Here is a 17186-nt window from a genome sequence, read left to right on the forward strand (position 1 = left end):
TATGCGCCTAAACACAATTTGGTGTGAGTTGAGAAAAAGAATGGAAGTACGAGTGCGAGCAGATTTTACCCCTTTAATTTGCATTTGCTCCTATAAAATATCAGTTTTGAAAATGTCTTGATCCCCATTTTGTTTTAGCTTACAAGAAACCGATATTTTAGAGCTGATGATTTCAAAAGGCTATCTATGCCTCCGATTAGAGCTTGTGATAAATGGTGTGATCATTAAGATGCAGCCTAAAACATAAACGTTACGCAAAGTATTAACTTAAGTTTAACGGAGCTTTGTCACTTGTAGCATTTGAAACCGCGGGAATTGAATCATGTTACAGTGACAATCAAGAAAATTGAGGGCTATTTTGAAACAGTTTAACGAAGAAGGCTAAACTGGATAGGCAGGTGATGATTTCCGACTTTATTGCTTTAAATATCAAAGTGCATGTATGTGTACATTAGGGGTGTGACAAAATATTGAAATGGTGATATATCGTTGTACTTTGTATCCCAAAAGGTTATCGATTTGCTCCTGCCAAGAATCGAGATATCGTTTTAAAAAGGTGTCAAGGGCTATTTGCAGGCCATGACATTGACTGGATGAGTCTTTCTCCAAGGAATGCTTTAACAGTTTTGGTCTGTGGCATGATGCATTGTCATCTTGGTAAATGACAAACATATTTTCAATTGAAGGGATAAGAAAGCTGTCTAAAATTTCAATGTAGACCTTTGCATTTATTGAAGATTTAACCACAGCCATCTCCCCAGTGCCTTTGCCTGACATGCAGCCACATATCATAGAGGACTGAGGGAACTTTGATGTCTTCTTCAGGCAGTCATCTTTGTAAATCTCGCTGGAACGGCACCAAACAAAAGTTCCAGCATTATCACCTTGTCGAGAGTCAAGAATCTGCATTGGACAAGGTGATGATGCTGCAACTTTTGTTTAGTGCTGTTCCAGTGAGACCTTAAATGGCCCAAAATTACCTAATTGCCTGGAATGACTGCCACTGACAGCCATAGACGTTCAATCCGTTTGAACCATTTGAATCCGCTGCCACCCTCCCACTTCAAATGGATTGGACGTGTACTACTAGTGATAAACTAATTCCAATTCACACTAGAAGTTTTTTTTTCTGTTAGTTGTTTGTAAAATATCCTAGAATGATTTCCTGACTAATGTATCGATAATCGTTGTATCGTAAATCGTATGGTATCGTGAGGTACCAAGAGGTTCCCCCTCCTAGTGTACATTGATTTGATGTTTATAATAAAAGTGCACGATAAAGCTATAAAAGAAAAAATTGTGCTCCTAATTTTATAAATTTGCGAGCACCTGTGTTACTAATGAAAAAAGCTTAGCGATCAGCCCTGCAGTAGTTCAATTTTTTCAGTTAAGTGAATTTATGCGCCTGCGTGTTAAGATGGTAATGATTTGTAATCGTTTATCCCCAATCGGATTTCTTAAATTATGACGGGACAAAAGCAACTTTTCATCCATGCTACAGTTTCACGCTGTCAGTCGTCGGCCTTGAGAGGAGCAAGGAAAAAAGCAGGCATTGATAGAGGAGCGACAAAGGTCAGGTCGGAGCAGACGTCGGGCAAGGAGCGGCCCCGGCCCACGCTCGGGAGGCTAAGGAGGCACCAGAGGCTGTGACCCTGGCACAGGCCCTCTGCCCTCTCGCTTCCCCCCCGAGGCACCTCCTGTGGCGTGGGCGAGCAAGTCTGCCAGGCCTTGCCCCGCACACTTCCCAATTTCACCCTCGTTCCCAGGGGGGGAGAGCGCTGAATCACCCCTGAACGGACCGGCCCGAGGCACGGTGCCCTGTGACTCAGGCACATTTATCACCCCCTCCCTGTAAGGCTAATCAGGCCTCAGGATGGCCGCCGGTGACATTTAGGGCAGGGGTCTTATCTGTAAACATCCGAGTTAGGATCTAAAAAAAGCTCAGGCAAATTTAGTCATTTTTAAAAGTGGAGGAGGAGGGGAGCATCCGTTTCTCTGAAGATAGATGCGTTCACCCCCTCGCTTTCATCTTTTTCACTTCTGATGCCAGCTATGGTTTGGCAGCCTTTCACAGCAAAACAACCCCACAGGGTGTGGTAAAATCCGACCAAGCCTTCTAAATGACTGACACAAGTCCCCAGATGGGATGTATCCTTTTCGTACACGATTTGTACAAGAAATATCCTTCGATGTCACCGGCTGTTTGGCGGGCTTCGGGTATGCGCGACGCTGTCAAACTCAATCACAAATGAGCAAGAACCGGCTTCGGCCGGGACCCCGCAGGGCCTCTCCTCCAATTACGCCCTGACAGGGGTTGCGACCCCGCGAGCAACCTGCGGGGCTCGTCTCTGCAATCGGCCTGGTTCCCTTCAGAACCTCCGGTTGGCCGCTGGATGGCAGGAAACGCGCCGCTTGGATCTCCTCCTCTGACCTTAGAATAAATTCGCAATAAAACATGCAAGGAAGGAAGGGGCCTACATGAAAAAGAGCAACATATTTACGTATATGATATGAAATAGAAATGAGCCTCAACTTACAATATCACCTTTAAGATGACTTCCAATCAGTTTTGAGTGGGAGGGATGAATGAACGAGTCCCCATTGCACTCCTACAAAGTTGAGATTTTCTGTTGAATTTATTGTATCTGTTAAGCAAACTCCGCAACCCTTGTGAGGATAAGCGGCTTGGAAGATAAATGAATTTTATGTAAACTGAAGGTGTGGGTAAAAATACTGATGTATCAATACAATGCAATACTTCCCCAAGTAATTCGATATTGATTTGGCTAAACTTTTGAATCGATTCACTTCCTGGCCAATGAAACCCACCGCTGTCTACTTTTAAATGTCACGCTTAATTTGGATTTGTGTATGCTGCTGGAACACAGGATGTTCCGCTTAGTGATACATAGTGTGTATATATACATATTAGTGATATACTTTATATATTTTTGCGACCTTATTGAGTTTTCTTTCCAGTTCCTAATGGTCTGGATTACATTTTGCCTGGGTCAGTATTTGTGTATTCAAGTTTAAAAGGATGCCATGTCTTTGTGTGAGGCTAATTTTGACTTCCAAAAATACAAAATGACATTTAAAAAAAAAAAAAAAATGTTTCCACCTGGATTGGTAGAACTATAGACTAATCCGAGCATAACGACCGGAAGCACCCTGTCTGCCATTGCTGGGGTGCGTCGCCCGCAGCACACACAGCCAGCAGATGCTAGAGTTGCCAACCGTTCATTGAAAATCGGGATTGTCCCATATTCAAAACAAATGTTTATTTTTAAGCTTGAGTAAAAAGCATGTTCAAAATGATGATCATTGGTTAGGGTTAGGTTAGGTAACCCTAAACCCTGACCTATTGTTCTTATCTCCGTACTTTATTTTCACTGTTTGTATTGTATTTTGTGTTCTGTCAGTTTGGTTTGCATTTTCACATTATATTTGGAGTGATCCTTTGCGAAACTGTTATTGCTAAGAGGTCTTTGAATGCACCTCAATTTATATTTGCACTTTTAAAAAAGTGTTAAATACATTGCCAATAATTATTGTATTTGGATGTGCTTATATCCCCCAAATGTGCACCAAACTCAGGTTTGAGTAAAATTATTAAAAGTACTGTATTCATTAAAAAAAAAAATCACTTTTCACATGTAAAAAAAAATAGCAAAAGGTGAGTATAATCAGGCTGGCTGTCATTACCAATGAGGTGTCCCTTATTTTTATTTTCAGGGAGTTGGCAACACTAGCAAGAGCTAATGTTACTGTTTATATTGACTGACGCTAGGCTGCTACTGAGGTGTATTAACACCCCATTAATTGTGGCCACAACTAGAGAGCCACATCCACAAATCTCTATTCGGATTAGTCTATAAAGGGCCAAGGGAGAAATCAGTTAACCGCTTTCAGTGCCATCCGAAGGCATCAATGGCAGCTCAAGAGATAATGACATTATAGCTTGCGGCTTCCTTCACTTAGCCAAACCAAATAGGGGTGGGATGTTGGAAACCTCTTGTTACCTCACGATACGATACAATTTGTGATCCAAAGCTTACGATGATGATCTCACGATATGGCGATACAACGATTAGCAATACATTGGTCTGGAAATTATTTTAGGATATTCAACAAAATAATAAACAGAAAAACAAGCTATTTCCATACTTCTGCTGTAAGTTTATCACTAGTAGACATCTAATCTATTTGAACCGAGAGGGTGGCACCGAATGAACCCCTCCCACTTCAAACGGGCCCCTCCCACTTCTACAGCCGTCAGTGGCAGCCAATGCAAGGCAACAAGGTAATTTTGGATCATTTCAGGTCATTACCTGTTGATTTTCAGTCACTTCCTGTTGATTTTGGGTTACAGAACAGAAAGTGAACCAGGAATTTCCCAAATGAATAGGCAGCGACTCAAACTCAACAGGAAGTGACCTGTAAATGTCACGAAAATCAGAAAGTGACTGTGAATGCTCTGCCCCTAAAACCAAAGAGCCAAAATATGACAAACAATCTGTCATTGTTTCCATTTGTATTACACATAGCAGATGTAAGATGATGTAAAAGGCACATTTTTATTTTTAAATCTATAAGTGACAATGAATATTTTCAATGAATATTTGTTTGTCACAATACAAATTACACATTCATTTTATTGTGTATTTGACAAAATAGTTATTTGAAATACCTTAGTTAATATAATGACTGTAAAAAATAATTATGCTAAAGTTGTCCTTACACATCCACCAGCTAAGATTTCAGCAGCCAGAGGGATGGAACCATCTTGTCTGGTGAACTTGTCTCGGACGAAATCATTCGTCTGAGAGGAGGGGGGGTAGGGTGGGTGGTGAGACAAGGAAAAAAAGCAGATGAGACGCAATCCCGCCCTTGATAGCGAAGCATCAACATTATCTTGTGCTTGGAGCTGTGTTCTTGATTGCAAAAAGCGTCTGCCACCATGCATGTTTTTCATCCACAAAGCTAGTTCTTGACTGCAGCTTTTGGGCACACACTAAAGCAGGGAATCACTTGCCGTGAGTTTGATGGCTTTTTCCGGGGCCACACCAATGATCTGTGGGAGGAGACCTGCAAAATATTATTCATAGATACCATTAGGAGAGCTGGTAGTCTGAGGCCATAGTGAAATTAATGTGTAATCTTTACCAAGCAATCGGCGGAACAATAGAAATCAGAGAATCCTGTTCACATACGTCTATTCAGTAAAACCTCTGAGAATCAACGATTGTACGATTCAAAATTAACATTTTGCATCAAAGTCTCACAATATCTGACATCAAACATTCGTCACGCATGACAATTTCAGTGCAATTTATTAATGTGATAATTGAAGTGTTTGAAATTCTATTTGAAAACTGAAGCAAACGAAATGTCAATATGGAATTGATAGAATGCAAAATCTTTTAAGCCAGAGAAAACATTTATTCACAATGTAACCCATGAGACCTTAAAATCAAAATATTGCAGAAGTTCATTGTGTTACAGCAGGGGTGTCCAAACTTTTTGCAGAGGGGGGCAGATTTGGTGTTGTAAAAATGTGTGGGGCCGACCTTGGCTGACGTCCTTTACGTGGAACAATATATTTAAGCAAATTTTAGCAACCCATTCTGTGCGTCACATTTGCTTTTTTTTTTTTTTTTTTTTTTTAATTCATAATTTCAACAATCTCGCAACTGGCCTTTGTGGGGTTCTCTTTCGACTCTCGGGCTCTTGCAAAATACTGCTGCTGTGAAATTGAACTAGCTTCAAGTTGCTTCAATTTCTCGCTGCGTATCTTCCCTGTAATCTACATGTACATGTCAGCGTGTCTCGTTTGGTAATATCGCCTCACATTTTGAACCCTTTAAAAACAGCGACTGTCTCTTTGCAAATGAGGCAGACACAGTTGTTGTGTATTTTAGTGAAGAAATAGTCCAATTTCCACCAATCCTTGAAGCGTCGGCCGTCGCAGTCAACTTTTTTTGTTGACAGTCACTATTTTAAAAAATTGGAGATAAAGGATCACACGGGGTAATGTTGCTTAGAGTGCTGCTGCCTTTTAGTGGGTCAATGAGGAGCAGCATTTAGTGTGTAAGCATATGCTGGTAGCTGTACTGCTGACCAATTTATGAAGTGTGCGCGGGCCAGACGTTATTGATTTTATGACAGATGAAATTTGACCACGGGCCGCATTTGGCCCCTGGGCCGGACTTTGGACATGTCTGTGTTACAGGAAGTTTTTTTTTTTTTTTTTTTTTGAAAAATAAACATGGGAAAATAAGTTTTATATTTTAAGGTTGACATAATTTGTCACTATACAATGTTATTAAGTTACAACTCACAAGAACTTTATTACAACCTTTTATTCTTCAATATAACTTTTCATTCACAAAAAATTGCCTAAATTTTCAGAAAAGCAAATCTAGAAGAAAAAAAAATGCTCACATGGCATCTTTATGCGACTGATGTCACCATCATAAATAACAGCTTTTAAATGGTCCAAATCTAAGGTAGGGACTTGTGTGTAGTAAATGGTTTATCTATCTGTGGGTATGAACTTTTTTTTTTGTTTTTTTGTTTTTGGTAAAGAGAGACAATATCATAACTGATGCAAATTGTGAGGCAATTACAGCATTGGAACTCCAGTCTGAGAAGAGTGGATGAACAAGTCCACAAAAGTGCATGCAGAGGACAACTGGTCTTCCTAATAGGTTTAACAACTTTTTGCAAGACCAATAATTTTATTGATTACTGTATATGGTCGATTTGAGAACTTATGTCTAAATCCTAAGAATGACATGAGCACAACCTGACTGATGGCTGATGAAATAATTCAATGCCATTCATCATTCAATCGCTGCCTGCTCTCCCAGTCAAAATGAATGACACATGTATTACCGCATACAGTAGCCAAAGAATAAAACGGAAAGACTAAGTTTAATATAAATGATGTCCATGTGAAATATGGTTGCATAAAGAATTCAAATATGCAAATCACAAAATTCTCAGAACTATGATAACAGAAGATATAATGTTTAAACCCCAAAAAATGACAGTCCGTATAGCACTTAAATGCTGGTGTACTACAAAAAAAAAAGAAAAAAAAAAAACACGGCACTAAAAAAATAGCAAAGAAAATAGGCACACACTCTTTATAGTTTCTGTATCTTTGCAATACATCTGTCTTTCTCTTAGTCTGCGTCACCTTCTGTAGCCATGAAAGGAAACCACGGCTGGAAAGACACATTCTTAAAAGATAAATGTTAGTATGAGTTCTACTAATTTGATATTGAAACCCTTCTTAATGTTTTCGTTTTAATAAAATTTGTAGAATTAGTTTATAACATGTAGGTCGCAATTGTTGTTGACGTCGCATGGCGATGATGTCACATGGCCATGCTGCCGGACTTCCACAGTGTCACTCTTTAACTACATAAACATGTCGTCGGTTCTGCCCTTCCATTTTGAACCTGAGCGGAACATTAATAAGGTAGGACAGCCCTGTCGGTATTTCACAAAACGAGCAGCAAAAGCAAAATGAACAGGAAAGACGGGATCAGACGAGAGTAGCATTTATGTGTCAACTTCGCTAGTGACAGCACTCTCCTGCTCTAGTGATGTTAAAAAAATGTTTGCAGATTTTAACGGTAAACTATTGTGTGATCCAACTTATACCAATCTCACTGTGGAGATGGTTAGCATCCAGAATTATCGTGTGCTTTACATATGATTAGGGTATACAGTGAAACACAGCAGTTTGATTATTTTTGCAGACAGCCCATACATTACAGGCACAGCACACGATAACGTTGATGCAGCTTGCCTCTACTGAGACGTCTAGTGGCGTCTAATGACGTCTTACCTAATTTATGTCACGTAAAAGCGCTGTCCATATTTTTGATTAGGCCTGCACAATATATGGTTTGAACATGGCCATTGCAATGTGCGCATGCGCAATAGTTTCATCGCACAACGTGCGATTGTTTTTTTTGTGTAAACTTTTGTTTTTCTTCGTAAAAGCCACAATTGTTCAGAGTCATGGCTTCCTGGATCCTTTTTATATACACCTATTTTCATCATTCACAGATAAACCCCCTTAACCTGGATTAAACAGTATTATATGATTACAAAGGATGTCCCAATCGCATATTTTTGCACCAGAGTCAGAGTCCAAGTCACCTGATTTTGAGAATCTGAAAGTTTTTTTTTTTTTTTTTTTTTGTAATTTAACGCTCACGCTGCCAAGAACAGCCTCTCACTTACAATGAATAAGTTGCCACAACACACTTTAGACTGTGTACCAAGCTTAACGATGATTAACACTTTTGTGCATTTGATCATAGAGCTACCAAGTTGTCTCTGGCCAGATCAAAGCTATAAACCTATCAATCATCGTTACTTTAAGTACCAAACGCCAGCTGCACTGGTGACCAAGGCAAACAGTTTGGCCGTACTGCTGTTCAGGATCGAGCATGAGAGGCTGTATGATCATGAAGCAGGAAAACATACATTTTTTGTAATTAAAAACCTGATCCTTTTCACCCGATTCCAATCCTCTGAAAAATGCCGTGATCGGCCCGATTTCCGATCATTTGATCGGTCTGGGACACCTTTAATGAATACAATGTGGTCATAGTGAGTCAACCAAAGTCTTCCCAAACAGAGCTATTCAAGTCTGGTGAAAATTCCTAAATTTTTAATATTGCATTGTATCGCAAACCCCTCAAAAATCGCAATGTCAGTTTTTCCCAATATCGTTCAGCCCTACTGTTGATCATCCTAAGTGCTCTAATATAGGGATGCCATACCTGTCATTTTTTTTCCTTATAATGTGTTAAGGGTTTATCAATTAACATCAATGCCAATGAGGAACAGTCAAGTAATGCACAAGTAATGTGGTCATGAACAGCAAAGGGGTGTTTCATGCAGCATATTTCATCAAGCTGACTCTGCTTATGCAGGAGCTGCTGAGTGACTGCTACTGTGATGCTGCCAGAATAACAGGCGAGTGCTTCAATCATCAAGTGAGAAGGAGGGACAAAGAGCTGTGTGGGTGGAAGAATCAGTAGGTGGTGGTCTTAACTTCTTCCACGTGAAGCGCCCCAGGGTGAAAGTGTTTGTGCCATTACCGCTGTCCGGTCTAAACATGATCATGCGACACTGCAACTCCGCCGCTTGGACATAATGAAAACGTGACCACTGGTTCTTGCTTTTTTTTTAACCACCAATGGGAGGCTGAAAGGTTTCTGGTATCAATTAGCAAAGCGTGCTGCCGACATTAGCGCCCTGACACTCTCTGGTGCATTCACAACACAGCAATTTGTTTGGCGTGTGATGTTTTCGTCCCCAACATATAATAACAATAATGAGTCATGGGATTACCTCTGTAGAAGCCAAAGACACCCTCATAGCGCAGGACTTTTTTAGCACAGTCGAAGCTGTTCTTGTACATTAGCTCGCCCACTAATGAGCCCGTAGACCGCTGGTTCTGCATGCGAGTCTTGACCAGATCGATAGGATACACAGCTGTGGCACCCGTGGCTAGAAAACACACATATTAGTTCGTAGATAGTCACTTGACATGTATGTATACAACTACACAATCATACAACTAACTGGATGGAGGTCACAGGCCGTGTGTTCGCTACCTGGGCCTTAATTTACTTCAAGCATTGCGCTGCAATTATAGTAACCATCAATACTATAGAAAAACCCAATGAACATTTTCTGAACTGGAGTTGTTCAGAATCAATATTTGTATAATGACAAGGCAAAAATGTACTTAAATCAACTACATTATAATCTGCCAAAGGGTTGATTTTTTTAATTCAGCACTAGCTTTCCCAGTTAATTAGATATTTGACTGAAACGCAGTGAACGAGTTAAATGTATGAATGTGTGCTAATTATTACAGATGTTTTTTACTTTTCGAATTGGCTCTGACCAACCAATCAAGCGGTGGGGATGCTGTCATTGTCAAGGAGCAGTGCTCTAGCCCCGTAAGGATGAATTTAAGCGATATTACTGTGGGGCTGGGTCAAGTGACCCAACACCCAGAAAAAAAATCTCTGTGCCTGTTCAATTTACAGTGTCGTGCGTTCATGACTTTTCCTAAAACTTCTTGTTTTACCTCACTCTATTTTTTTTTAAATTAAATCACGCCAAGAAAATGTCATTTGAACATCATTTCAGCCTTACCCCAGCCCCACGGTCTTAATAGTGTTAAAATCTGATTGGCTACAGAAACAGTCCCTTCGCTAATATCAAGTTACATTGGTCAGCACTTCTTATTCTTAAGGTCGTGAGCTGATTGGAAAAAAAATAAAAATGCATAAAATTTCACCAGTGCTTGACACCTGCTTAAAAAAAATGTGTATAATCACTGCCAGCCCCCCAAGTTGAAATGGATTGAACATCTATTTCTGTCTATGGCAGCCAATGAGTTATTCTTGCCTGGTCTTTTGCTGAATGTACATGTGTGTGCACGTTTGTCTGTGCTCAATGAGGTTACTAGTGATAGCAAGGACAACAACTGTGATTGTGTATGCTATGCCATAAAGCAAGTCAGTCGAAGCACAAGTAGTAAGGGTGTAATGTCGATCTGGATTGATATATCTATTGGTTGAGCGCAAGTGAATCAAAATAGCTCAGAATTATTTCAAATTACTAATTCATTCATTTGTTTATTTCAGGCCATGATTTTCCTTGTCAAGACAGCAAGTATATACAGCTCATATAATCATATAAGAAAAAGAGCAGCAAAACTAAGTAACATAGCAACATCAACTACATGCCTGAAAAGGAGTGGGAAGAACAAAACTTATTTAATCCCACCCCTATTCTCATTTAATTAGGAACAACAACAAAAAATCTTGCTTCTTCCTTCCAAAAATGTAGGCAACCAAAAATCAGTTCAAACAGTTATGTACAATTTCATTTTTTAACAAATGTTGTCCCTTGACATGAAGTTGCCACAGGTAACACCCAAACCCAAAAACAATTTCATACCAACATGGTAATGAAAGTAAAACCATACCAACTATGGTAAAGGCCACACACACAGGACAAACAAATTATAAATGGCAACAATAACTTTACCAACAATGGTAACGGGCAATATACCAGCAATGGTAAGAAACAACCAGCACTCATACCGAGACAACTTAATGATGTAATTAAGACTTTAAATCAGTATACTGTGACCAAACCATAAATTTGTATAACCATTTAAATCTGTAGATAGTTTGGCATTGCTTGTGTTGCATTCCCAGATTATTCCAAAGATTCACTCCACACACAGAAACACAAAAACTTTTACGAGTTGTTCGAATTTTGGGTATTTTGAAGTCTCCATATCCTCTCAAATTATGAGTTCTCTCTTTCATTGTAAAAAATTATCAATAAATAAATGTTTCAGCACAATTTTTTGTTGTTGTTGTTTGTTTTCATTAAAATTAAACATTGTTAAATGTAGTAACTTATTACGTCCCTGAATCGAATCACTGTATCATTGTAACCTAAAGAATCTTTGAAATAGTCAAAATGGACTGGAGGTCTCATCTTCGTCGATGGCAGCCACGGTGAACCAGATAAATCAGATCTGCTCTGATTGACAGCAACAGACATCCAATCTATTCGATCAGTGACAGCCCCTCCCACTCAAAACAGACGCAACATCTATCGCCGTCAATGGCATTGAATCATCATCATTCAATTCCAACCATTCTAGTTCAAATAAATCTGTCGTCCATCCTGGTCAATGGCAGCCAATGAGCTAACACTCAAAACACCACTTTTGCAAGGCTGGACGATCTGGCCAAAAAAAATGTTATTTTTAAGATTTATTTTTTTAAACTTCGGTTTTCCTTTTTTTTTCTTCTTCAAATTATTATTGTTTTTATTAGTATTTTTAATGAATCTACAACAGTAACATAATGGAGAGTTGTAAACATTTAATTCAAATATGAAAGTAATCACTACTAAAGTTTAAAGTTAAAATATTCAACTGCTTATAACTAAATAATGAAAACAAAGTATTAAAAAAAAACTTTATATGACGCGAGATGGTCTAATCTTTCGTTTTGTAAGTTATTTGTTCATGTAGCCTTGGAAGACAATATTCTGTGGCGCTTGAAAGAAAGGGATGTCTTGTGACCCGACATTTGGTAGTGAGCGAGTTAATAAAAAAGTAGCAGTAAATACTATAACTCTTGCAAATTACACTTCTAATGGGCAATATTTCAAACAGTAGACCCCAAATTACAAAAAAATACAAAGTCAATCATAAAAAGAAACTAATTTGGAACATTATGATGAATTCTTGAATACATAAATGTAAAAATACATCTGATTCACAAATAACGATCATTTTTTGAGATAAATGTAACAAAAAAGAACTGCCACCTAGAATAAGACTCCCTTTGAGACACCAATACTTTGAAATATGCATCTTTTTCATTACACTGATTCACAGTGACATTGTATGAACATACAGAATAAATGATAATTAAATAAATGAATACAAATAATAGAAAAATATTTGAAATTCCCTTAACATTAAATTAACCGCCTTTAGTGTGGGCACACCTTGGCCACAAGGAGGCAGCACTGGGCAGCGAAGTGAAGGCATTATTATAATTGTGGAAGAAGCTTTTATTGATTATTATTTTATTATTATTTGTTTTTAAAGACATTTGATGGTTGATAAAAACTTTTTTGCGGCAGCGTGCAAAGACCAAATGCACTTGAGCGTTGTTATTGTCCTTATCTATAAATGTTCCCAAGGCATTTGTTGTGTGAACATTTGGCTTTATGTTGCCGGCAGTGCGATGCTAATTTTCATTTGCACTTCAATGCCATTTTCCATTAAACATTGGCATTAAGCTAGCAGGCGCTCAAAAAAATATTATATATTTTGTATTTCAATGCACATTATGTGGGATTTTCATTATATGTGCTGACTGCTATGACTTACATGTAATACATTGCTTGAAATCTATCAACATTGGACTCTGAGGGACAGTTCAAAATCTTTCAAACTTTTGAGAATCCATCAGCATCATGTTATGTTGGATTAAAAATGTAACATCACAAAGAAAAACCTAAAATATTTTTGGATCTGATCTTGATCTTCATTGCTCAGCCCTGCCTTGTGGCTCAGTCCAGTCTTGTGATTGATGACTGCCACACTGATTTAAATTGGTTTGAATACACATCACACACAATATCTGCTCCAATCTCAGGGCCAAAGATTCCTCATATCAAGTCCTTCTAGTGTACTAAGTAATTAGATTCCAGGGAGAGCGGCTACGGAACATTTGTGTCATTCTGGAGCTCTAGCCCCGACGACAGCCCGGAGCAGTCGGCGGAGGCAGCCGTACAATGCGGCAGCCTCAGATCACGGCTCCTCATTCCGCGGCACAATGGTTGGCCCCGGAATCTCGGGCCCGTCCGTCTGGCCGGCTAATGTTACCCCGCTCGGCGGCAGACGTGTCACTCACCTCCAGCAATTGAGCCCAGAGTGAATCTGTAGGCAGACTCCGCAACCTGGAGCCAGACGGGCTGGGACGATTCGTGAGTGTACTATGCGGGAGAAAATGAGAGGTCATATGAGTGGGGGGAAAAACAGGATCAGAAGAAGGCTGTTAAACTGTTCGGAACCAGATACAATGTGGATGGAAAGAAACTCAACAGTAGGTAGGACAATGCCCTTCTGGAGTTAGTCTTTGACCAAATGACCTGGAGTGTTCCCCAGAAGCTACATGTGAAGGAGCTGATGCATGTTTTCCTTCTTATCTGCGTGCACGGCTACATATATGTATGATGTTGAACGCAGGGCCTCTTTGTTTTCACAGCGGCGCAGGGGAACAGATTAGCCCCACAAGCCTTTTCCATGTTCAGATAAATATCTACAAGTATGTGTGAGACCCCGTGTGTGTGTTGAAGTGGTAACTTCTCCCAGACGTGAGCACAACATATTGCTGCTCCCCCCCTGCCTGTTGCCAGATGCTTGGTTGCCTGCTATCAAGATTCAAAACTTGATCAAAGGTTTAAGACAATTAGCATACTTCCGCTAAGGGCAGGCCCCGGGATGGGAGGAATCCGATTCCGGACGTCCCGAGAGCACCGCTGGCCTGGTAGCTCTGACCGCAGCCCAGTATGGAAGCATGTCATCCAGTGAAGACAAGAGTGTTGTTCTCTGAGCCACCTTGAGCCCTCCTCAACTCCTTCATGCCATTAGCAGACATTGCTAAAGGGGTCTGCCTTTTATCAGCACGCAGATGAATGTGTGTGAGAAGAGCTTTTCATGGAGAGGTGCAACAATCCATTCCTCTTCTATAAATGTAATTGCTCTACTTTCATCTGGGAGTTTAAGTAATGCACTTCACAAGGGGAGAAAAACATGCGGGCACTCTGCTAATTCACTTACTGATCATCCTCTTTAGGCTTTTATTTATTTATTTTTCTGGCAGAGGTCCTCCAAGAGAAGCACAGATAAAAGGCGTCAGAATGTGATACAAGGTGTCAATTAGGCTACCTGTCTTGGTGCCTCGGCAAGGTAGTAAGGCATGTCTCCTTCCTCCAACGGGGCTATCCTGTCGATGTCACTTTGGTTGAGCCGCCTTAACAAAAAAACAACAAGGTAGACCGGGTAATTTATGTAGGAAAAAATACAGCCTTGTGTCTCGTGATGCAACAGTTTGCAGAAAATACATAAATAATTGACGGCCATTTAAAATGCATCGGGAATGTTTTAGTTTTCTAGACCCCAAAAACTTTTCAATAAGCAATGCTACAAAATTTTCAACATGGTTCATAAAAAATGAGAAAGTTAAAAAAAAAAAAAACTATTAAAACTATTGATAAAAATCCAAAAATACAGTGATCCCCCATTTTTCGCAGTTAATGGGGACCAGAACCTGCTGCGATAAGTGAAAAACCGCGAGGTAGCGCTCCCCCACCCAAAAATATTTTTTTTGTGTGAGATACATTAAATAATCAAAAAAATGTATGTATATATATTTTAATAAATGGTATTTAAGCACTTCAAATGTAATAATTATGATACATTTTAAACATGTCACTGTCCTGCCAAATTATTTTTAAATAAGAATCAAGCAGAAAAATGCTTGTCCTTAATAAATGCCTCATTGAGTGAGTCCACTCAAATCCGCTCAAGCTGCTTACTTACACACAATGAGTTGCCACTGCAACAGTTTAACAAGTTAAACAATGATTGACGCATGTGGTGCTTTGAAGTTTCGGCTTCCAGGCATCTCTGGCATAGTTCATTTTAATAAGAAACTGCAGTGCACTGCCTGACTAAGAAAAGGAGCAGGAGGGATAGCTCATCTGTATTTTTTTTTTTTTAATTGAAAAAATTGCGTTGGACTGATGGCGTGAAGTTGCGAGGGATCACTGTAGGTGAATCCGTTCCTCGAGCTGAATGTACAGTGCCTTGCAAAAGTATTCGGCCCCCTTGAATCTTGCAACCTTTCGCCACATTTCAGGCTTCAAACATAAAGATATGAAATTTAATTTTTTTGTCAAGAATCAACAACAAGTGGGACACAATCGTGAAGTGGAACAACATTTATTGGATAATTTAAACTTTTTTAACAAATAAAAAACTGAAAAGTGGGGCGTGCAATATTATTCGGCCCCTTTACTTTCAGTGCAGCAAACTCACTCCAGAAGTTCAGTGAGGATCTCTGAATGATCCAATGTTGTCCTAAATGATCGATGATGATAAATAGAATCCACCTGTTGGTAATCAAGTCTCCGTATAAATGCACCTGCTCTGTGATAGTCTCAGGGTTCTGTTTAAAGTGGAGAGAGCATTATGAAAACCAAGGAACACACCAGGCAGGTCTGAGATACTGTTGTGGAGAAGTTTAAAGCCGGATTTGGATACAAAAAGATTTCCCAAGCTTTAAACATCTCAAGGAGCACTGTGCAAGCCATCATATTGAAATGGAAGGAGCATCAGACCACTGCAAATCTACCAAGACCCGGCCGTCCTTCCAAACTTTCTTCTCAAACAAGGAGAAAACTGATCAGAGATGCAGCCAAGAGGCCCATGATCACTCTGGATGAACTGCAGAGATCTACAGCTGAGGTGGGAGAGTCTGTCCATAGGACAACAATCAGTCGTACACTGCACAAATCTGGCCTTTATGGAAGAGTGGCAAGAAGAAAGCCATTTCTAAAAGATATCCATAAAAAGTCTCGTTTAAAGTTTGCCACAAGCCACCTGGGAGACACACCAAACATGTGGAAGAAGGTGCTCCGGTCAGATGAAACCAAAATTGAACTTTTTGGCCACAATGCAAAACGATATGTTTGGCGTAAAAGCAACACAGCTCATCACCCTGAACACACCATCCCCACTGTCAAACATGGTGGTGGCAGCATCATGGTTTGGGCCTGCTTTTCTTCAGCAGGGACAGGGAAGATGGTTAAAATTGACGGGAAGATGGATGCAGCCAAATACAGGAACATTCTGGAAGAAAACCTGTTGGTATCTGCACAAGACCTGAGACTGGGACGGAGATTTATCTTCCAACAGGACAATGATCCAAAACATAAAGCCAAATCTACAATGGAATGGTTAAAAAATAAACGTATCCAGTTGTTAGAATGGCCAAGTCAAAGTCCAGACCTGAATCCAATCGAGAATCTGTGGAAAGAGCTGAAGACTGCTGTTCACAAACACTCTCCATCCAACCTCACTGAGCTCGAGCTGTTTTGCAAGGAAGAATGGGCAAGAATGTCAGTCTCTCGATGTGCAAAACTGATAGAAACATACCCCAAGCGACTTGCAGCTGTAATTGGAGCAAAAGGTGGCGCTACAAAGTATTAACGCAAGGGGGCCGAATAATATTGCACGCCCCACTTTTCAGTTTTTTATTTGTTAAAAAAGTTTAAATTATCCAATAAATGTTGTTCCACTTCACGATTGTGTCCCACTTGTTGTTGATTCTTGACAAAAAATTAAAATTTTATATCTTTATGTTTGAAGCCTGAAATGTGGCGAAAGGTTGCAAGGTTCAAGGGGGCCGAATACTTTTGCAAGGCACTGTACATGGATCCACTAAACATAATTATCTCAGTATAGCAAATTTCCATGTATAGTGTATTTAGTTATTCTACTTTTGAGGTTATACAATGTTTGTTTAAGATGTGTT

At 39.7% G+C, this 17186-nt stretch overlaps 1 protein-coding gene across 3 annotated transcripts in view; it reads right to left on the reverse strand.

Annotated features, from left to right (window-relative positions):
- Window positions 1-17186, reverse strand: part of LOC130926815 (electrogenic aspartate/glutamate antiporter SLC25A12, mitochondrial-like) — a 43506-nt gene that overhangs the window by 3699 nt on the left and 22621 nt on the right. For all 3 annotated transcript variants that reach the window (XR_009066282.1, XM_057852066.1, XM_057852065.1), the window contains exons 9-13: window positions 14537-14621; window positions 13500-13581; window positions 9382-9540; window positions 5036-5088; window positions 4742-4822 (exon numbers count right to left, since the gene is read on the reverse strand). Coding sequence is in view for 2 of the 3 variants with exons in the window: in XM_057852066.1 (XP_057708049.1) it covers window positions 4742-4822; window positions 5036-5088; window positions 9382-9540; window positions 13500-13581; window positions 14537-14621 (460 nt within the window). In the remaining variant the exon portion in view is untranslated. The remainder of the gene's footprint in view (window positions 1-4741; window positions 4823-5035; window positions 5089-9381; window positions 9541-13499; window positions 13582-14536; window positions 14622-17186) is intronic.

This window comes from Corythoichthys intestinalis, chromosome 12, assembly GCF_030265065.1.
Source record: "Corythoichthys intestinalis isolate RoL2023-P3 chromosome 12, ASM3026506v1, whole genome shotgun sequence".
NCBI lineage: Eukaryota > Metazoa > Chordata > Actinopteri > Syngnathiformes > Syngnathidae > Corythoichthys > Corythoichthys intestinalis.